The following is a 24,217-nucleotide window of genomic DNA, read 5'->3' on the forward strand; positions in this document are numbered from 1 at the left end:
TGGGAAAAGCGCAGTTATCAAATATCTCTCTATATCAAGGCAAAACTTTCATCATTTTATTACGAAATAAAACAGAGATCGATATCATGAGATGCTCTAAAAATGACGAGTTGTCAACCTACTCAATAAAAAACTAATCGTTAAATTTAAAATTCACAGAGTTTGTGAGATTTTTTTTTAACTTAGATAATTCCACATTCCCAGACTTATTTTTTTGTTATTGTGTGGTGTATATGCCGTGTGCCGATTCTTCCAAATTAGGAAATAACCTCTTTAGTTATATTTATTAAAAATTGGACACACTATTTGAATACTTTGTATGAGGCAAACAAAATTAATTAATACAGATTTGATGAGTACCATCAATTCGTAACCACAAAACGCTAAATATTTCCATAACCCTTATGGCAAAATACAATGTATATATAATTAATTTTTTTTTAAATATGTAAAAACGTATAGAGTGTTTGATAAGAAAATTTTTGAGTACGAGTAAGACCAAGTTACTCATAAAATTCGAGCGCCAGAAACGGACTCTCAAAATTTTCTATCTCGCCAAATAAGATTAAGAAAACAACTAGTGTGGTCCACCCCGTACATAGACGGGATCATTGAGAGATCTACAAGTCTTCTCGGTTCCTCCTGCGTCGGTCGTTGATAAATCGAACTTGCTGACGTCTCGCTAAAATCCTGTTAGCTCCTTCAGAAATTAGCTGAAACTGGATGATTCGCGGAACATCAGCAAGTTTGATTTATCACCAACCGCCCCAGGAGGAAATAAAATTAATAAATAATATTTCAATAGCCTGTGAAAGTTTCTTCGAAAAAGAAAAAAATCGAGAGAATTTTATTTGAAATATTATTTACCGTTCATATCAGTTTAAATATTCATCTGTATATAGACCGCAGTATTTTATATCTCGCAGAGTAATTTAGAAGATATAAATTTAGGGTGTATTATTTTATTTTTATACTTACAGTGTTTTACCAATGAGTTATTTCTAAACTCTTATATAAAATTTCTATTGCACATATTTAATAAAAGTTGCGAGTTCTGTATAATACTTAAAGTACACCATCCTGCATCCTGCATCCTGAACTTGTTCCTATCTTTCTAAATAAAAATCTTGAAAATTTACACAACGGCCCTGTGTACACTATTACTGGACAAGAAAATAAATAAGGTAAGTCAACAATTGGAGAGTGATTTTTAAAAGAAGGTTTTCGGAGGAAGATTATTTTTAGTTAGTTAGTTTCGGAGCAAGACAGCACGATATTTGAAATAAAAGATCTGTTTGAAAAAGCCATCGAGAAAGTGTACCAGAGAACTAACCGAAAGCATCAAGTCATAAAAGAAGAAGAGAAAATGTGTGACCTTGACTCACTCAATCACTTAATCGATCGTACGTTGACCCGTTAATTGTAATATAATTTGATACAAAATAAGGGTATCTAAAACTATGTACATAATGATTAATTTTTGCGAGTATTTTACCGGGATGACTTTGATTGATAACAATGGACAAAACCCATCTAACCAAACTCGGGCCGTAGTCAATAAAAAATAATAATTTTTATCTTTTTTAAAAGTACTTCTACATTTTGGTTTGTTTTTTAATTTATATTGCAAATAAACCTTAAATTATTAGGAGAACCAAATAATTGTTTAAAGGCTTACCTCAAATCCTTGCGCGTGCGTTCCGTTGCAATTCCTAGGCAATACGAAATGGAACAATTTGCCAACCAATGCCGTCACCTCTCCGGGTGCCCAGATTTCCCGGGAAATGTCGGTAATGCCAGCAGCTACATTTTCCGGAAAATCAAAGGTAAAACCATCCTCGCAGGTTACTTCGTCAATCGATGAAATTATTGTTAACAACAGAATTACTGTACAGGAAGGGTTCGAAATGCCAGCAAACATGTTGAACCGAAATGTTTATAAAGACATATCTGAAACAAAAACCAGAAATTATTACCACTTTTTTTTATGTAGACATAATTGGGTACGAATTAACACGAGAGCACTTTGCAAACCAAAACGAACCCAAAAAGCGGTTTACGATTTAGTTAGTCTCTTCCGTATTCGTCCGACGAGCCTGCTCCAAATCACGGCAGTTAAAAATCAATAAAAGACAATTTATGTGTTAATTATTTTTTATTGGGATATGCAAAACATGCATCAACCCAATTACAGAACGAGGAACAAATAAATGATGCAAATGGCGCTTGGTTCGGCATATCTGCTGTCCCGAGTGAGAAAAAAAATCCCGTTCGCAGCCAGGTTTGGAGTTTCGATATTTATGTCTAAGAGCTGCTTACGGAGGTGTTATTACGGGGGATTTCAGTATTAGATCTGTGTATAACTTATCACTTTTATCAGAAATTAGCTACAGAATTACAACTAAATACTACTTAAATTGAAACCGCCTTTACTAATGCAATGATATTAGTAACTTCAACAAACACAATTAATTTTTTTATAAATTCTGGAAGCCATTTAAGAAATAAATAAAACATCTGCAGGAATAATTTATTTGTAATTATCAAGATTCCCATGAAAACAAGTTTTGTTTTTATCTCACAAAACTCTAGGTATGTACTATGTACATAATGATTTGTTATTGATTGATTGAAGTCTCTTGATTGCCAACCATTTTAAATAGTTTAAATTCATCGATTTATAGTGTCTAGAAGAAATGGAATACGAACCGGACGAAAAATATCAACTAATCAATCAAATAAAATGACAGAGCCTTAACAGTAAGACAAATAAACTCATCCGCAGTTGCCGAACTCAATAACGAAACCGGACATAATATTTTATTCGATAAAACTAAAATTCTTGCATGCGATCAATTCTTCTACCAACGAAAAATCCCACAGTCTATAGAAATCTACAAACAACTTAACAACCTTAACCGCGACTCTTTATCTGTCACCAATTTGGGAATCAGTCATCCGAGACGATGTCTATGCCCCTCATTTAGCTTCGCCATCCTCAAACAATATATAAGCAGGTACAGAGTAAAATGCGAACCAGCTTCAGCCATGCTCTGAAGAAGCCAACAGGATGATTAGCGAAACGTTAGCAAGTTCGACTCAGCAAAAACCAACGCAAGGAGGAATTTAGAAGTTTTGTAAAAAGTATTACACTAGCCTGTGGAAATTTCTTTGAAAAATGAAGAAAAATATTGATTATGTCAATACACATTTTACTACATAAATAATTCAATAATTGATAAAATTAGTTAGTTTTCAATAACTGGTTAGTTTTGGTTAGTTGGCTAAACCTAATTTTTAATGAACAAACACGCTATAAATAAATAAAAAATAAGAATAAAGATAAATAACAACATTTTATTTAGATCATGAATGTTTGGCATCCTAAATAATAAATTAACAACCCATAAAGTGGAAATGCTTTCACAGGATGATTGATAGCCTTAAATGTGTTGAGCCTTTCCAATACCTGCCACCACTTTTCAACTCGAGATAGAGCAAAAAACATTAAACGAAAAAAATCTTAATTTGTCACTGCTCTCAAACGGAGTGCGCGTAATTTCAGAATGGGACAGCACATGGCGATTGCTATTGTTCGGCTGCGGTCGGCCGGCGCCGTTGCCTAGGCAACCAGCGAATGTCTTCGTCTCCCAGCAGTGGCGTGTTTCTATTTTGTGCGTGTTTATGTTGCTTGATTTTTAATATTTAGTAGCTGATTATTCTTATTTCTCAGGCAATTGTTTTAGTAAAGGGAAAGTGCTTTATTAAATTTAAATTCTGCGCCGCCACTGCAAGCGGTCGAGTGGAGTCGGGTACGCGGACGTCACCAATCGGTCACTTGATAGTGTCCCATTCTGAAATTTCGTTTCTCTATGTTTAATATACGAATATTTTTCAGATACCGGGTTGTTTTAAAAACAATTACTCTTTCGCCGCCAGCCATGAGTATGTTGCCATTAAATAGTTGTCAATATTTGTCAAGTTGATTTTGCGCTTTTCATCTAGTTCAGAAGTAGGGGTTGGTTCTCTGTTAAAATACTTTAATTAGGATCACCCTGCACTAAGATAAATTGTAGCTAACATCGTAATTTTACATTAACCTCGAAGATTACTATTAGGTTATAATCTTGTACGGCATTAACAAAGGTAAATTTAATTGAATTTCTAAAAGTCGAAAACTAATTTTATATATAAAGTACACCTACCAACTAAACATATTTGATGTGAAAGAAGTTAATTTTCAACAAACGTGGACACCTCATCTAAATGCAACTTATTTTAATTTAATTTGAATAGCATCAATTTATTCGCTTAGCTCAAAACTAACGGCATTTTTAGTTCTCCCCATGGAAAATTTCCAGGGCGTCGGTAATTATATACTGTGAAATTTTGAAATTGGCTATCCGCGGAATCGAAATTAGACGAGAGTCATAAGTTTCTCGTGCAAATTAAACAATTTATACTAAATCGACGGTCAGCTTAACAAATGGACTTGCTGCGTATTGACGTCATTTTTATTTTTACTTTATCGCATAGGTTTCACTTCTCCATTTCAGTTTTTGAATTGGGAACAACTGTCGCAGGCTTACTAAAATCTATCTACTTTAATCGGACCACGACCATGTAATTAGATATTAATTATAGCATAATAAACTTTGGAAGTAAAAATCGTTTTAGAGATTTGCGAATTACACCGCCAAAAAAACGACAAGCTGACTTATAGTAAATACAAAATGCCCCACCTAGCGGATACTTAAATAAATAAATAAATAAACTTTAGAATAACGCCACAAATAAGTATTTTATTCTGTCCCTGTGATCTACTAAAATTAAGTACAGTAAAGAGTTATTTAAAAAAATAAAATAAAATTTGAGGAAAGACATGTTTATTGGACAAAAGTGTTTATCTCATTTATAAAATTAGGCGCGTTCTATGTATCGGATATAGATTTTCTTTGTAAAATGGCCCACTTAACATAACAAATAATCGTCATAAATAAATAAATAAATAAATAAATAAATAACAGTCCGAGAACAAAATTAAAACGAATTTTGAAAAAATAATAAAATTCATACATAGTATAGCAAAATTAGATATTTTAGAAGAAAAAAATTATAAAGTTGTGAAATGTTGGTATTGAAGCGAAATACAGGACCGAGGAGTACTCCGGTGGAAGCCTGATTTCGCTCACAAAATTACCCCAAAAGGGACCCACCCTCACTTCGCTTTTGAGCGTTTTGTTCGGAAAGAGTAACGAGAAAATGTTATAGAATTTTTTATATTGGCCTATAAATTATACATAAAATTGTTATGTAACGTCTTCGCGAATCTTCCACCAAATGCTTATAAAAGCCCTTGGAAAATAAACACAGTTCTCAGCGGTAAAAGAAAAAAATAACCCAGCGCCTTTTTTGCGGCGATTATCTCGCGACTTATTAAAGTGAGCACAAACTTAACACAATCGAAATTAAAGCGAAGGTTCTTTCTCTAAGACGGCCACATAAAATAAAATATCATAACAAAATAAAATACTGTTCTTTTGGCCTACTTCATTAATGAAATCATCTGTTACAGCCACAAGATACTGGAGAATTGAAGTTGCAGCTGACGCTTGAGTATTAACCACTCTCATTAGAATTTTGTGTCTAGTGAAAATTTCTCCCAGCTCTTGCAATATCATCTTTTGCCATTGAATACGGCGACCAAAAACGGCAGAAGTAGTGTCGCAGCCATGGGCAAATAAAATATTAATTTTGAAATCCTTTGAAATTGTCTAATTTTTAAAATCAGGGGAAATTTATAAGCCCTTTTTTGCTAACAAAATTTCAATCAACAATAATTATCGAATTTAGAACCAGCATAGTTTTTAAGTCGGTAAAACTAGTTTGGCGCGAATTTTGATCAATTCCCAAACGATTTGGGGTATATCTTTCTAACTAAATACTTAACTTAAACAAAAATATACTTGATTATTTTTTATAAAGATTCTACTACCTTCGTCACTATTCACAATTATTAATAAATTTATAACCCAAACCAAGAATCACGAATATAGGTTCTACCAGTTCCCACTGAATAGCAAGTATGGAAATTACTGTTCTGAAATCATTTCAAAAACGACCCCAAAATTGGTTGGAACGCAAATAGAAACACTTGATTACGGCTGCGACAAACTTATTATGTCCAAAATATCGTATATGCCACGAGCGCAAAATGTATAGAAACGATGGAACATCTCAAAAATTAAACAATTGATGAAAAAAGAAAAATACTGCTTTTAAATATCAAATAAAGAAACTATACAACAACACCAAAGATTATCACCTCCAGATTATCACCTGGCAGATTCTAATTCTATGTCACAAAAACGTCAGAAGTTTTCTTTTGAATTCTCGCTAGATGTTTATAAATAATTGTCTGAAGAGGTTTGTTTGTAGAGGCTCTGTGTTGCATACTATACTTTTCTACGCGACCATTAGGTATTAGGTATGACGTGGCCATCAGAACTGGCGTCAGCGTTTTAAATCTATCTAAAATAAGATCGCTTTTAACCAGTGACTTAAGTAACGGAAAGCTGGAATTTTGTGTGTTACTGAACAGTTTTTGGACAGTGAACGATGTAATTTTCGAGATATTGCATCATTTCCATACTTTCTGTTGACTTGGTATATATATATATATATATATATATATATATATATATATATATATATATATATATATATATATATATATATATATGTAATGTTACTGCGTTTATTAAAAAATATCACTAGTCCCATGTTTAGTTAGGGCAAAATTTGTAAATGTGTGCTTACTTTGTGAAGTACCTATTAAAAAATAGTTAAAAAAAAAAGTGTCGCTTACAGGTTTTTTTAAGATTATTCGTCCAACTTGAGGGAGGCTGAAGAGCCACTGATTTAGGGCAGTTTTATGAAATTCTAAACGTGCATAAAATCCACTCCAAAATCAGTTTCCTTTAACTTCCAATAATTGACTGACATATTTCATTTGTTAATATCTTCTTATAAAATTATAATTGAAATTTGTCCAATAGATGGGATGTTGGAGATAGGTGAAACAATTGCCTTATTCCCAGGCGTTTGCACTTTCGTTCGTACAACTCGGTGACCCCTAAGTCTCTCCTTCTGTGATCGATAGAGCCGCTGCAGCGTTTGATTTATATTTTGAAACGCTCAAAATATTTTGTTCGCCTCAGGAAGAGTTTATTTACAGTCGTATTATACAAGATGTTTCCTAACCTCTCTAACAAAAGAAGGCGAATTCTAAACGAATTTCTTTTCAAAATACAGTATTGAAAAGATAAAACCTGAAGCAATTTTTTTTGTTATTTTTTAGTTGCAAACGATATTCCAATCATATCTGGTAATACGTAATGCGGAGTGTTGCACAGTCGACCAACTAAAAGCGACTCCAATGTCAGATGTCAGATTGTTGTATATCGTAACAATATTAAAATTTTCATAATTACACTATGAGTAGCAAAATTAAATAAATTTGACAAACTATTAGATATAATGAAAACAACAACCGATACCTTTGACCGTTCTTTGGAAATCTACAATAGATACTAAGCACACAAAAATAGAAAATAAGTACATGATCCTATAAAACATGTCTTAGATTTGTTTAATACACATGAAATGAAATCACATATATTCGTTGTAACGTTATTGTTAAAGATGTATTTTTGATGATATGGTTAATGTTTAATGAAATATTAGTAACATATTTTGTTGATTACATAAAAATACATATATAAAAATAATCTCGGAAAAAGTCCTAGCGATGCCCAGTACTGGCAACATTGTGTCAGCCTATCAAAATCACGTTAAAACGGAAACAATGCTATCTATCTATCTTGATTGTATCTATGGGGTTTTAGTACTTTATAAATAATTAAAGGAATATTCAATCCATAGAACGGATCACAATAGGATAAAAACTAATATAATTATCTTAAAGACGCAACGCAAAAAAAGTAACATATCTCTCATCTCTACCCTAAATAGTCTTTAAAACGTCTCCCAGCTTCATTACACACAGTCGTGAACCACTTCGGACGTTTTCGGTATTTTAGTCTCGGGTTTGAGAATGATCGGTTGTTTTCAATGAGTTCAAAACACTGATGGTTTTTGGTGTTTGTCACGCTGTTTAGCACGCTTTAGTTCGCTCGTCCCTGAACAAACTCTTGAGTAAAGTGTCGTTTATAAGACTTGTTGCATAATATACTATTACATAAAGAACAGAGAGAAACCTACTACAAGATGTAACAAAAATCAATGACATTAAAATATTAAAATTCCTGGAAAATCTATTTTTTGGGAGTCTTTGCGGGTATTACATACAAGGGTATTCATACAAGGGGATAAAAGGCCTTGATTGGTCAACAAGAACGCCCTGGGCCTATATCAATGAACGAAAACACAAATGAAAATTCGGTTGATGGGGAGAAAAATACACTGGCTAATTTATCTACTCGTTTATAATCACTATCCATTTGTTTTTCCCCAACCACAACGAGAAGCGTAAAAAAATAAATAATAAGACATTTTTAATGCAATAACACTATCAAAAGAAGACAATTCAAATGCTATGTGAATATAAATCTAATTATTTCAAGAGGTAGATAAAAAAATTCTTTTATTAACTAAAAGTGAATAATTTTTATGAAGGTGTTATTTAAATAAGTCAATAATGAATAAAATTCTAACTGGTTAGTGACCGAGTAACTGAATAAATCTAAGTGATATGTCAGTATGTAGAAATAGTATTGTGGCCATTCAAAAGAACTGTAAAAAGGGTAATAAATATAAATATTGAAATTTTATTTCGTTTAAAAATATTTTAGGCTTGGATCTGTAAGCAATAGGAATCGTTTCACTCATATTGTACGACCAAAAATATAGTGCATTTATTGCTTTGACTTTTTAAATATTTTACAGTACCTTAACCGCAGACCTTCGCAGGACCATGGTAAAACCCATCACAACAGATGTTTATTCTGCAATAAGTAGGTCTTGCCTGAGATGGACCGTAACGAATATATGTAGAAACTTTAAATTTTTATTTGAAACGTAAATGCACCGTTTTAAATTTGATTAAGCATAAGTAAAAGCGTTTATTTTACCATCAGGATATGTGTATTGTTCTTAAGAGTTTAATCTAAATTGCAATATGTTCGTATATATTACGAAGGTATTTCAATGCGATCCTTCCAGTAAGTACGTATTTATGTACCTGATTCTCGAGCTTTGACACTGAGACGCTGTTTTTACTGGATAGTTCAAAGGGAAAGGGTAAGTACCTGTACTCAATTTATCTTACAGGTAAGTTTCAAAATAATCATTTTTGTCTGTGCTTCTCGATTAACAACATTCTTCTTGTATTTCTGTGTCTTCTACATAGTTCTTCGATTTGTAAACAACAACAGTCCTTTTTAAGACTATAGATTATATTCGCGGTAGATAAAGGTACCTTATAAGAATACAGATAGATATTTATTAGAATCTTACAATTAAACATTTTTTGAAGGTTGCTGTTGTTTAACACTTTAAAATGTGGAGACAGTGGAATGAAGCAGATGTTCCCCTGTTAGAAGAAGACATGGAAAGCAACGTAGGATTTGGTAGTCCAACCTAATGACAATTTAGAAGACGAACTACTTCAGAAAATAAAAAAACGGATCCATTTGTCTTCGGATGCTAAACAAATTGTTTTGAATGTTTACAGTTTTATAAGAAATTCAGAAGGGGAAGTAGGAGCAGCGATAAAAAAAAGTAGACATGGCCAAAATTTCGAAGTCAACTGTAAGAAAAATTATTGCAAATGGGATAGTCAAGAGGAAAGTGAAAGAAGATGGAGGGTGGATTATTTAAATACAATTGAAAAATTTCGAGGGTAAAATAGGTCCATGGTGTATTTAGACAAAACGTGGTTCGACACTCACGACACAGTAAAAAAATAATGGTGTGACAACAGTAACTACTGTGTACTTCACATGGAAAACACATAATAATTCTTCATGCTGGGTCCAAAAATGGTTGGGTGGAAGATGCCTTATTTTTGTCTGACAAAAACGTCAAAGATTCAAGTGTGGATTACCATGTAAACATGACCGCGGAAATATTTGGGGAATGGTTTGAAAATAAACTGTTGTCAAAACTATCGCCAAATACTGTAATTGCGTTCTTCAATTAAAGAATAAATTAAAGAATTTCTGTATGAAAATGATTTACATTTTCTGGAATTATTAAAAATAAAACATTTTAATAAAGACCACAAGATCTTGAAATTACCCACATATCATTGCATATTTAACTAGGTTGGGATGATTTGGTCTGAGTTGAAAGCGCATATAAGAAGAAATAACACTGCACCAAAATTCAGTGATAGTACCATAAATGTAATTCGGCAATAGGTAGGTAAAGCTGGTAAAGCGGGTGTAACTGTGAAACACGAGTAATAAAAGAAGAAAATATTTATCAAGAACGATTAGCGTCAGAGTTGATCATTGAACTAAGTGACGACAGTAGCGACAGTGACGATTTAAGTCACTGATACTTTATTATAATTATATTTAATATTTTGTATATTAATAATGATACCATGTAGAAATGTAATGAAACAGAACGTAACAACCAATTGTTACTTTGTACTAATTTTTTTATGCACATGTTTCAAGAATTGATCGGCGAAAAAGATTGAAACATATTTATATTCCGCTTGTTAGTGTAGGTAGATAAATTCCTAGGAGGGTCCTGGAATGGTTACGGGTAAGGGTCTGCTCGGCCGGATGTTCTAAAAGGGGCTGCGGTTTTGGAGTAATAAGAAAGGCACTATAATCCTGGTCGAAGTATAGCAAGATTGATAGCCTAAGAAAAATACATTTCTTTATGAAATGAATACCCCGTTCTCCTGAAAACAGTTTAAACGACTATTCGTTTCGTTCCAAGCTCTAGTATCCAAAAGTAGATACGGATATATTGTGATATTAAATGGGAATTAGGCAGCTACGCAAAGCTGGAACTAGAATATTGCACATAACTTGGGAAGGTTGGGATTGAAGTTCCTAAAATGTCTTATTATTTTCAAGGAAACTGACATTTACCTGTATCTATAACAAGTGACACGTCGTTTTATAAACTTAAGCTCCTATAATTTTGTTGGAAATATATGTGTCTTGTTTGCAGGTTACCGAACGAGACATACCTTGCTGCCACTCACGTTACATCAAATTATGTTCTAAAAATCAACCAGTACACTTATTTGCATAATAGTCTCCTTTAGATGATCCGTAACAAAACCCTGCGCACGAAAAAGATTTTTATTGAATAGGGGTACTTCGCAGTTTGCTCTAATAACAGCGCATATCAATGAAGCGCTTTTGAATCCGGAACAAAAGGCTCTACACCTTTGTCGCGAGGCTTGTGTAGGCCGTCAAGGGTCACGTAGAAAAGACTCGACGACAAATAGAGCAACATTCCATTTCGTGAGTGCGTTTAAAATATTTCCATTCTGATATTTCTGATGATTTGATTGCGACGTTAGCAAATTACTGACATATTTGCTTGCAAAGTGTGTTTCAAAGTATGCAGCGTCTTGGCTTTTAACGCATTCAACCCCAAAAAGTAATTACGACCTTAATAGCTATTGTTACTTAGTGAATCCATCAAGTAATAATAAGTACATAAGTAAAGGACAAGACAGGGGCGAGTCGACAGGTAGATGTGGATCACGTGTCGGCTGATATCGGTGGCAGTGTTGAATAACCCGTTTTACCGTGCGGTTCGAAAAAGCTTTTTACGAGTATATTACTAATTTTTCGGTTAGATGTAAAACTAATGGTGAAAAATGAATTTCTAATGAGTACAGGCTTCACTAAATTAAATTATTGAATGAAAGAAAAAAAAGTAGCGATTTTCTGCAATCTCGCCGCCTGGACATCAAAACCAGATTATATTTACTTTAGATGAATCAAAAAGAAAGTTAGAAGAAAATGAAACCAATAGAGTTATTTGTAAAATGGGATATAAATATCGCAAAATAGACAAAAAAAAACACTGGTAATGAACAGTGCACGTGCAGATTTAATTAGTAACAATATTCCGGATAACGAAAACTATCACAGCCGCCTGCTTCAAGAGCACCAAATTCATGAAGTACAAAAACTGAAATTCACGAATATTTGTTACAAAAGAAGAAATTTATTTTGAATTCAGTTATTTTTGGAAGTGTTAAATACATAAGCTATTATAAAACATGTATCTGCTAGTTGAGCTAAAGTCTCCATAGAATAAATGTAGCTCCAAGTAAAATCAAATGTAAGAGTAGAAAATGTTACTGCTAAGTAGGAGCGTACTAAATTTAATTACAAATGTATATTAACAATATGTGGTAATCCCGGTGTTCATCCCTTCGTTGTTTGACCCTGGAGTAGGACCATTCGCCTGACGTTTCGCCAAAATATCACTTGGCATCTTCAGAGGCCGCGCGTCCATGTCACTCGTACGTGTACCGCACAATGTAGCTGTTGTTTTCACGGACTCTTCCTCAATAAATATTTAATTAAATACTGTTATTGGTTAAACTCATCAATTTATCCTTACCTGCGAAATAAGGCCAAGGTAGGACAGGTATTTCTTAAAGTATTAATAAGTCGGCTTAGATAGTGAAGAATTGAACAAAAGAAAAAACGTAGTTGTTTTCAAACTCTCACTGTATAAACAATAGTGAACGGGACGTATTAAGTACGAAATAGTATATTATGCAACAAGTGCGGTAAACGGCATTTACCGAACGTGTTGCATACTATACTTTTTCTACGACCGTTAGTTTTCGGGTACATTTTCGCAAAACAACACGAATACAAACATCAAATTCAAGGCGTTCGGATCCGTGGCAAATAAAACTGAGGTGGTAAAGTGACGCTTCCCGCACGCTAGATCGGTGTGTAATTAGGTAATTATATTTTATCAAAGCAAAGTTATTCCAACCTCGAAAAAATTGCAATAGAAGCTAGGTGCAGAACAAACCTATATATATGTAAAATGTGAGTTAAATATCGAACATTAGACAAAGAACAAGTAGTAATAGAGTCTCACAGATTGGGCATATGTATATTTAATTACCTTCAAGAAATAAAAGATCCAGCTTACAAAACAGAACCACAATTTACATTGATGGAATATGGTTCAATACACAACACAGTATTCAAAAGATGGGTTGATTCTAGCATAAGTCATCAGAAGGCACATTTGCCCCAAACTGCTTACTGTTATCTGCAAAGCATATCAAGGATTTATCATGAGGAGGCAAGAGCAGAACTTTTTGAAAACTATCTTTTAAAACGCGAACTTCCATAGCCGCTTCCTGCACAAAGCAGGAACTTCATCAAGTACAAAAAGTGTAATCCAGGAATATTGCTTCTGAAAAAAAAATATTTTGAATATATTTACGAAAAATGCGATATATATGTGATAATTTAGCTGTACAAGCTGGGCATACTGTTTTACTTCTTCCTCCACCGTTTAATCCCAGAGAAAATTTGGCCACAGCAACAAATGTTAGCCCTAGTGTTATAAATTTAAAAATAAATAATGACTGGAAAAATTCAGTACAACACATTATAAAAATTCAGGACTTTTTGCATTTCTATACGGAACAACATAATTCTTATTGTAATTACCCTGAATGATGACTCTGTCAGTAAAATCCATTTAAATATAGATATTTTCAATAAAAATATAACAATGTAGCGATAATATAGTCATTAATTTATTAAAAATTTCAATATTTTTAATGTACTTGTTTTTTCTTAATTTGATATGTAGATTCTTTATATTACTAAAAAATGTAATACCATTAATACCTACCGGGTCGGGAGTTCTATTGAGATCGGCAGCTAACTTCGATAAATGCAGACAAAAGTCAACCCGATATACGTATTTTGAGATAAACTATATGTAGGTGGCAAATGATACCCTAGTGTCAAATAAAACCATTTATCGGCGCAAACGCCAGGTTAATAATAGGTAATAATAGGTCCAGAAGTAGATTACGCGCGACCTCAGTTATTCGCTGAAACTAGATTCTAAATTTGCGTTTATTTCTAGCCGATGCAAAAGGACGATTGCATAGGGTGAATGATCTCTGTGCACATTAGCGTCGTTATGATGAAACACGCCGCTGTTCAAAGTGACGCGATAGATGTTGCATAATATGTAGGGTATCTACAGGCAAATAGGGCACTACATGTTAAAAAAATCAAAATCTTATAAAACGCAGAGAACTCTTTATATTGCAAAAATACCACTGTAATTCCAGTTCCAATTCCAGCAGAGCCTAATACTAATTTTGAATCGTAAATCTTATGGCAATTACGAATACCTTGGAAAATGTGTTTGTAAAATATCAGAAACGCACAGACATTTAGAAAAGCTTAGGTGTTAGAACAAACATATTGAATGCATGCTGTTGAACCAATGTTCCATGAAATCTAGAACCTCCAAATTTGTTTAGAAATTGCAATCTTGCATGGTTCGTACTTACAATCTAAAGATAATTTGCGCAACTTATTTTTACTAGCTTAAAAACTTATAATTCATTATCCCAGTGCAGCTGTAAGATATTCTGATCCATTACATATCAGTTCTTTAGTTGTATCCTTAACATTTCGCAATACAATAAGCCACTATATTGAAACGATCAGCTCTCACACTTACTGGTGTTAATTAGGAGGGTATTGCCAAAATGAAACTTGATGGAAACTGACATTTTAAATTTTTCATCTCTACAATTTACTCCCATGTTCCCGTTTTGCACAAACCAAAACATTCTAAAGTATTATTCGCCTGTTAGCGCCAACCGTGGTCCAAGGTGTAATTTTCTGAAGTAATTTCTTATACATTTTGTCAAAAACTACAAATTTTTCCATTTCGTATATCCTATTTTTCTGCCCGAGAACTAAACCGATAAAAAGTTGCCTACGCAGATAAGTTTTGAAAGATACAAGAATACTATAAATGAATAATATATGAGTAAACGATATCTTTAGTGACTCTTAAAATTACGGTGATACTTAAAATTCGACGTAAACTTAAATGCTAACACATATCGATTTTAAATTTAAGACAATTAATTATTTCCATAATTTCCTCCTAAATAAAAAAACGATATGCTACATATGGTATCCTGATCGAATCTCCGCGTATCCTATCGCATCTCCACTAATTTCCACTAGACAAGGATTTCTGCATAGTACAGAAGTTTTCCACAGTGAATACTCCTCACTTATTTTATTGGGTATCTTTATGCCACGCGGAAATTTTGAATGGAGCATTAGAGCTGTTTTTTTTAGTCCTTTTTTAAATTTTTCATATCTACAATTTCGAAAAACTATTTCCTAAGCCACTATTATTGTTTTGCAAATTTATAAACAGAAAATTTGTCTAATTAATTTCGCTGACTAGCAATTGTCTCAGAGAGGTCTCGGAAAACTTTTCAGAACTCGCCATGGCCTTTGTATTATCAAAGGAAAAAAAGTCCTTAAATTGTAGCGGACACCACTGTGTAAGGCGGTATAGGGTACAGTTGTCGTCTCGGAAACGCAGCGACAAATAATTGCTTCGGCCATTTAAAGCATTTGTGGAACACACTCTGTTTGATAAATTTTAATTGGTGTGTATACGAGCCATCTTCCTTAATAAGTGACCTTAATTTCGATGATTTGCGGCCATTAAGGCGCGGACGATTTCTTCCCCCAAAGAAGCGTTATAATTAGTTGATAGTTCGTGCGATTGAAATTAAGATATTGATCGTTTCTTCCGCATACTCAGACATTTCACTTTTCCGCATGGATAACTGAGAATTAGTGCATACTACCTACCCCTCCGAATTTTTCTGTCGATCAACGTCGCACATCAGCAAAATAATCTTTTATTCGCTAAGGAGTATGATAAATAAGGCTTCACGTAATGTAAATGTCGACATTTTAGCAAATTAAATACCTAATAAAAAATGTCAGTAAATTCTTTTTGGCAATGATGCGATCCGCTCAGGATTTATTGCACTTCTAGATTTTTCTAAATTTGCTAAATTGTCACTGTTGATTTACATCAGTGACAATTTATTCCAGTTAATATTTATAAAATTGGACAGCTAATTGATTATTATTAACATTAATTAATGTTTACTCGAATTATAGCAGGAAAATACAGAAAGATTAATTAAATTTATCCTGATTTAGAACCAATAAACGAAAAGCGCTATAAATTCATTAATTATGGATCAACATTGAAAACTCAAGCTACAGTGATTCAGACTCAGGTAATACTCAAAAGACGAATCTTTTTGAGATATCACGAAATCTAATAGACAGTCAATCATAATAAAATAATTCGAAACCTGAACGCAGAAATCAGAAACTGCAAACTTATTTGTATAATTTTCTGGCACAAAACTCTGGCCTTGACAGTTCTTATGACTGCAATAAATTTTTTCTCTAAAAAGTTTGAGTTATTCCTTTATTGAGTTTAGACGGTATGTGTTATTGTTTAGTTCTAATTCGAAAATAAAAAGGGAATTATCAAAAAATGGAAAAGACCTACCATTCACTCAAGGCTGACACTTTGCACAACGGGCTGAAAATTTAGCATTGGGCAAAGAAGTGAGAAAGTTATAGGCAAATTCTTGAGTTTATCTGAACTACAACCATAGTCGACAGATATTTAAAGCAACAAACAATCTACCTAAAACTTTTTTTCCACTTAAGGACCTTATTTATAAGATTAATAAGAAATTATGAATGTAAAAGAATTTTAGGAATTATTGGAAAATAATTGCCAATTAAACCAAAACGGTAGGTCAGAGACCCATGCTATGTTATATAATTGAAATCGTTATTAAAGTGGCTATTCCAAAATCCAATAATATTTCAGGGTAACTCATTTAAGAAAATTATCATTTTGCAAAACGTGACAACACCGCCTACTTTAAGAAAATATTTTAAATTTGACCATTTGCCTAAAGAAAAGCATTATTTTCGTAAAAATAATATATGGGAAAAAGTTTAAAAAGTTAATAAGCAACCCAACTATGATGGTTTAAACATAACCCGAATTCTGAAAATGATCGCTAATAAGTTGGAAACGGTGCATCACAGACCCAAACTCATATATGTCGTTGAATTTATCTTTGAAAGGACTATCCAAATGCAATAAAATGTAGGGTGTTCTATTTAAAAAAAAACTTTGTTTTACCACCCAGTATATAAAAAAGTGAGGATTAGGAAAATACAAAAAAATTAAGATCCTTTTAATAGAAACGCCTTTTGTATTTATTTTTTTTTGTAACCCCCATAGGTTTCGAGATAAGGTATAGGTCCCTCTTAAACGGGCCACGCTGTACATATTATGTTTAACGTTTTGAGCGGCGCTTCTAGCCTATAGAGTAATAAAAATTATTTTTTCTACTCCCGTCTGTAAAGTACCTAATTAATTACCCGCCGATCTAGCGTGCGGGAAGCGTCACTTTACCACAGCAGTCTAGTTTCCCATGAATCCGAGCCACTTCGGATATTTCCGGGATTTCACGGCACGGATTTAGGAGCAATCGGATGTTTTCGGAGATATTTCCTACGCTTAGAATTTTGACGTTTGTCAATTCTGACAGTCATGTCAGTGAATGTATTCGTGTTGTTTTGCCCCAAAAACTAACGGTCGTAGAGAAAGTATAGTATGCAACACGTTCGGTAAACTTTTTAACTCACTAGTTTATTAAAAACTCGCTGCGCTGCGCTCCGCTCGTGTCAAATAAGCTCGTGAGTCAAATGCCGTTTACTGCACTTGTTGCCTAATATACTATTTTATAATAGCGGTTTAAGCTCGCAAAGAAAGTTGCCAGTAATCATCAAGCCATGGATGTGCGTGCATGGCGTTTGCACAATGCCACAGCAACAGTTAAAACTATTTTTCTACTCCCCTCTGTAAAATGCCTAATTACACACCGATCTAACGTGCGGGAAGCGCCACTTTACCACTTCAGTTTCGTTTCCCACGGGTTTGAGCCACTTCGGACATTTCCGTGATTTTAGCGCACGGCTTTGAGAGCAATCGGATGTTTTCATAGATATTTCCTATGCCTTGAATTGAACGTTTGTCTATTCTGACGTTCATGTCAGTGAATGTATTCGTGTTGTTTTGCAGAAATGTACCCAAAAACTAACGGTCGTAGAAAAGTATAGTATGCAACACGTTCGGTAAACTTTTTAAGTCACTCGTTTATTAGATAATCGCTCCACTCGTGTCAAATAAACTCGTGAGTCAAATGCCGTTTACCGCACTTGTTGCATAATATACTATTATAAATTACTTATGCTGACGCCACCGCGTTTTCTTTTTAATTCATGAAAACGCCATAGCAATATTAAATGAGAAATTTGTATCGTTACAAAATATGAATACTGTAATGATACTTGCAACAAAAAACATATATGTCATGATAGAATACAAAAGTTATTCCACATTTATGAATTATGGAAAGGTACTGTAAGTAATTGTGTAATTGCATTATTATAAAACTATGTTTACATTTTATTATTACATATTTACTGTGGTGCTCCACTCTTAGAGGTAAATTTACATTTTAAAATTTCCCTATGAAAAACATATGAATGTAGAATTTCGTCAAGATGAAATTTTGCACAACCTTGTGTAATATACAGATGGCCGATGATCTCGTTTGTAGTCTTATAAAAAAAAAATTAAAGATGAAAGGTGTGTCCGATTTTGGTTGTAAATGCATGGAATCTCCGTTATTACCACGGATAGAGAAAGCGATACAGTTTTCACAATATCGCGCTACTTTTCTTAAAACTTACCATACCTTAACTTCATCAGATAGGGGGTTGAATTGAAAATGCATCGTATGTCAGTTATATTTCCGCTAATCGAAAAGACGACTGTTCTGTATATAATTTTTATTGTTTAGTATTTATTGTATTGTTACTCATTCTTATTCAACTTGTTTTAACGTTTCCAAAAATATATAGATTGTGTATAAGTATTTCGAAAAATAAGCCTACAATAATTTTTTTTTGGAATATTATATTTTTTTGTCAGGCGTTGTCAGTCATTTTGGTAAATTGATTTTTATGACGGTGTGTTTCAAGGAGTGATATGAATATATAAATGCTGCGACGAAATTAACTTTCCATTAACCACCTCGTATTTTGTCAAGTTTGGACTTTCATGTTCCTTCTAGAAAATTGTTTTTCGCTCGACATGCCCAGAATGTGTAAACAAATATATACTCGAAATTTTCTGTGATTCCTTCAACACCTGATTATAAAACTAAGTTATATTTTGTATTGTTGTTTTTGAAATGTAGTTTACTATCTATAGTGAAGTTAGCTTTCTTGTTATTTTGTATATGGCTATAAGTTGAAATTATATTTAAAGCTTTCAAATACAAATCGTGGAACTGTTGAAATAAATAAATAAATAAACTTTTTGCAGAAAAATAGAGATAGAAAAAAAAACAAACATAAACGCTACAAATTCAGCGTGGTACAAAAATTACATCCTGGAACTGGAACTCAAATTTTGGAAATTCAGTTATATGGCCCCACGTATGGGTAGTATTTAATAGTTTGCTTCATACTAGAAATGTCCATATAATTTTATACTTTTGAAGCTAGTAACGACAAGATACATTGCCGCATTTCTTAGATGTTCCTCGGGCACAATTAAAAGAAATCTATTTACAAGAGGACAGAGCTCTGGCACATATTTCGCATGCCTTATTTAGGGGAAAACTTCCCTGAACGATGGATTCGACATATAGACCTGTTCAATGACCTCCTAGATCTCCTTTTTTTCGGGAACTATGGCTTACTGTTCACAAAACTTTAAATTAAATCTATATTTTTTAAAATATTTATACCCAACTGCATGGCTAGACTTAAAATTTGTAGTTTAGTCGTTATGCTGTAGAGCGGAAAGCAGATGTGCCAACTAATTAAGCTCTATACGGACCAAGTAATCTTAGTCCGTTACTTAAAGTAAGAAATAGTCAAAAGTTTAAATTTGGAAAGAGAAGAAAAATGCTTTGTCTGATAAGAAAGTTTCAGTGCTGGCGCTGGTTCAGATGCAGTGTATAATTGTAAAATGGTTTGCTTTTAAATTATTATTTTTTTAAAAGGCGCCACGAGGAACTACCGATTCAAGTATTGAAAAGTTAAGCTAGGGAAAATTTTAGTTTGGCCGAAATCAAGTTATTGATTGATAAAATTATTTTCCTTTACAAACATATAAAAATAAAAAAAATCCCGCGGAAATTAAAATTGAAACTAACCAAAACAAACCAAGAATTCAGAGCAAACATCGGTTTTAATGTAACTGATTTCGACTATTCTAAAGCCCGGAAAATGGCAATGATACATTTCTGCCAAAAAATGTTCGTATTTCTATATTCGTAAAGGCTTCTCAAGACAAAGATTCCTGCTAAACGAAAATTGAGTCAGAATAGCTCTTATTCACTCAACATTTTTTTATTATTCATTAAATGCCGCGTAATAAATACAAGTTTAAAAAGAATAAGAAATTCAAATTAAAGTTTAAAAAAGTTAAAATAGATAAAATACAGTAGTATTGAGGCACACAAAGAAATAGGACCCTTTTATTCTAATCCCCAATTCGGAGGATCGCAACCGTCCATTCTTAGATCTTCTAATAGTCGCGTTCCACTATATCTAGGCTACGACGCACCCAAAACTGCCTTTTTCGTAGCCTTCGTTAATTTTTGCCCAAAAATAATTACCCACGCCGCTGCTGCGAGCGTCTTTCTCGCCAAAACGATTCATAGTTATTAAAATTACAGTGTGGACACCACCCGGTTTTCTAAAAAAAAGTGTGTCCCAGCAAAGAACTGTCCACCCCTGTAAAATCTTTGTTTATGGTTTGATTTTGATAATTTTTGTTAGATAGGTCTTTGAAAAATGCACTAAAACCTTGTTTTACTTATTGTTTCAACTTAAAGTGATGGCCAACTGAGACTATTTAACAAAACAGAGAGAGGAGAGAAGTACTATTAGCGATTTAAAAAATAAATAAATTGACAACGAATTCTTATTCAGCAGTACTTAGAACCATATATATATACCAACTTTACCAACCAACCAACTTTTATAATGTTTCAATACAGGGTGTTCGAAATATCGTTTACGCCCCGCTTAAGGCTGTACATCAGTCATGGCTAACTTCTTATGCTCGAAATATCGCGGGCGCCTCTTTTAAGCATTACTCCTGTAGAATTTTTGATTATGGCTCAATTTTGATAATTCTTTTTTGTTGGATAGATCTTACTAAAGAGAAATGAAACGGTTTTTTTTTGTATAGCATCGACTAAAGTCATCGCTAACTGACACAGTTTTTTGAAGCCGATAATCGAGAAGCAATTTTAGAGATTTTTTCAAATGGAAAGTGACAACAGATTTGTGTTCGGGACTACCTAAAAGTAACTAGTCCAATGACCAAGGTTTTTAATGTTTTAAAAAAATAAATATTGTAAACGTTGTAAGTAACGATTATTTTGTATGTGATTTCAAGATCTGACAAATTTAAATTATACAAATTTCAAAAATAAACCTTAGTATTCGACAGATATAAACAAAATTAAAATATGAATTAGCGAGTGAATTTGAATGTCGAATATTCGCTTCTCCATGGCAAACTTGATTTTACAAAGGAAACAGAATGCCGACGTCAATCAATATTGATATTTCTGTTACTTTTATTATTAGATGAGAATTAAACAGCCTTTTTAATTAAAAAAATACAGCGTTGTAAAGTCTGTTTAGTTCATATCTAATCCTCGCCAATTATATTTAATTTTAGCAAAATCGTTAATGTCTTTCAGTGAAATCTATCCAACAAAAAAGAATGCTTAAGCTAGGCTCCCGCGATATTTGGAGCACCCTGTATTCGAACTTCATTGAAATTAGTATGGTTAGGTTTTATGTAGTCCTGAATAAGAATTCGTTGATTCGAAGATTCTTTAAAAAATAGTCCCAGTTGGCCATGATGGTTGATGTAATAAGAAACATAAGGTTTTAGTGCGTTTTTGAGACATCTATCCAACCAAAAAATTTTACAAGGGTATACAGTTCTTAAATGGGACACTCTGTATAACATGTAACATGTTACGGCATCGAAAGTATTGGGAGATCCGCATAGCTCTATATTTGCTAATAACGGAGATTCCATGCATTTACAACCAAAATGGAACACAGTGTATTTATCAAGTAGTAATTGTTCGGCTAGAATCACTTCTTCGCAAAGGACGAGCGACACTTTGCGCGATTGATTTTACCTGCCGCGATGGAGGTCTATTCAGCGATAAATTTCATCATACGGCGATGCATATTAATGTCACGTCGTCGGCGTGTAAACACGACGACGCGACGGCGGCGGCAGGCGGACCGCCGATTCGTGCACTTCCTGTATAATCGGGGCATCAATCACCACTCCGGGGGTATCCGGTTTTTTATGGCGCGCGACTGACTATTTGCTAATCCCCTGCTCGGTGAGAACTCGCGAGTCCTTAATTCGACCTTTAAACCGTGGAGCTCGATGCAATATGGACGGATTTAGTGTGGACGCAATCGCGTAAGGCAATATCCGTTTTGGCACATTTTTTTCTGGCACCAAATTGCGATTTAATAGATTTAAACCAAGAAAGGCGCAACGTTTCGGCCCGATGTATGTTGTAACCTCTATTGTTTTAAGTGAATTGTTTCTAAATAAGACAAATCCATCGGTATTAATTGATCGTTTCATCAAATACAAATAAGACACTGAAAGGGTTCTAAGTTTTTCCTGGTTTGTCGTAACGGAGAGTATTAAAAAACAGTTTTAAGAGCTGAGGAGAACCCTCTAAATATGTAATGAACAACATATTTTTGTCGGGAACGACCTAGTTTTCTGTCCTCCATTTCAAACCATTCCCGCCACTTCTATTTGAAGACAAAGAGGTCACTATTTAATAGTCTTAGGATATTACCTTTTCATTTTCAAATTTCATTTAACATTTCTCTTTTACACAAGAAACAAAGGTTTACTTAAAATTGACTTAACAATGATTTATAGCCGTTAAGGAGGTACAATCCCAAATTATGCAACTGTTTACTAATTCAATAATTAATAAACAATTTCCTTTTCCGGTGGATGATCTTCTTAAAAACGAAACTTTTTGGTTGGGATGATTTTTTCACATACAAATTGTAAGTGTATAATTTTGTTTCATATTTCTATGGCCACCACACTAGAATAGGCCCAGTAATGCGGTAATAACGATTTTATGAGGCAAATTTAATTTAGAGGGGTATTAATAAGTATATTTTACTTTGTAGTACTGTCGATAACTGCAATAAAAAAGTGTTTTATATTATTTCTCATTTTTTTTTGGTTAAATCGTAAGGGTCTTTGTGATATCATTTCAATCCTGCAACCTTCTTTAAATTAAGTAATGTAATATTTTTTAAGATAGTAAATTCTTGCGTTGGACATGGTTGGAGTAACGCAGACATCCTGTAACAAAAAGTTTATTTTTTCTTATGATAATCTTATGAAACCTCCCAAAATTCCGTTCAACGAATTTAGAAAATATATATATGTATGTATATATATATATATATATATATATATATATATATATATATATATATATATATATATATATATATATATATATATATATATATATATATATATATATATATATATATATATATATATATATATATATATATATATATATATATATATATATATATATATATATATATATATATATATATATATATATATATATATATATATATATATATATATATATATATATATATATATATATATATATATATATATATATATATATATATATATATATATATATATATATATATATATATATATATATATATATATATATATATATATATATATATATATATATATATATATATATATATATATAGATATACGAATATAGTAGGCTGTGGATGATCACTAAAGAAAACATGATCTTAAATGGGTATACATTATTTGATTACGCACTGCCTTGTATATTATAAAAAAGTATGCACGGATCTGTTTTGGTGTCGCTATCGGCATTAGGTCAAATCCATATTTAAGATTC

General features: G+C 32.8%; 1 protein-coding gene across 2 annotated transcripts in view; it reads right to left on the reverse strand.

Moving 5' to 3' along the window:
• The window catches only part of LOC132702926 (dystroglycan 1), a 69,026-nt gene that overhangs the window by 12,875 nt on the left and 31,934 nt on the right, over nt 1-24,217 (reverse strand). For both annotated transcript variants that reach the window (XM_060671807.1, XM_060671798.1), the window contains exon 2: nt 1,679-1,950. In XM_060671807.1, coding sequence (XP_060527790.1) covers nt 1,679-1,921 — 243 coding nt within the window. In that variant the 5' untranslated portion in view covers nt 1,922-1,950. The remainder of the gene's footprint in view (nt 1-1,678; nt 1,951-24,217) is intronic.

This window comes from Cylas formicarius, unplaced genomic scaffold, assembly GCF_029955315.1.
Source record: "Cylas formicarius isolate icCylForm1 unplaced genomic scaffold, icCylForm1.1 PGA_scaffold_10__41_contigs__length_53128322, whole genome shotgun sequence".
Taxonomy (NCBI): Eukaryota; Metazoa; Arthropoda; class Insecta; order Coleoptera; family Brentidae; genus Cylas; species Cylas formicarius.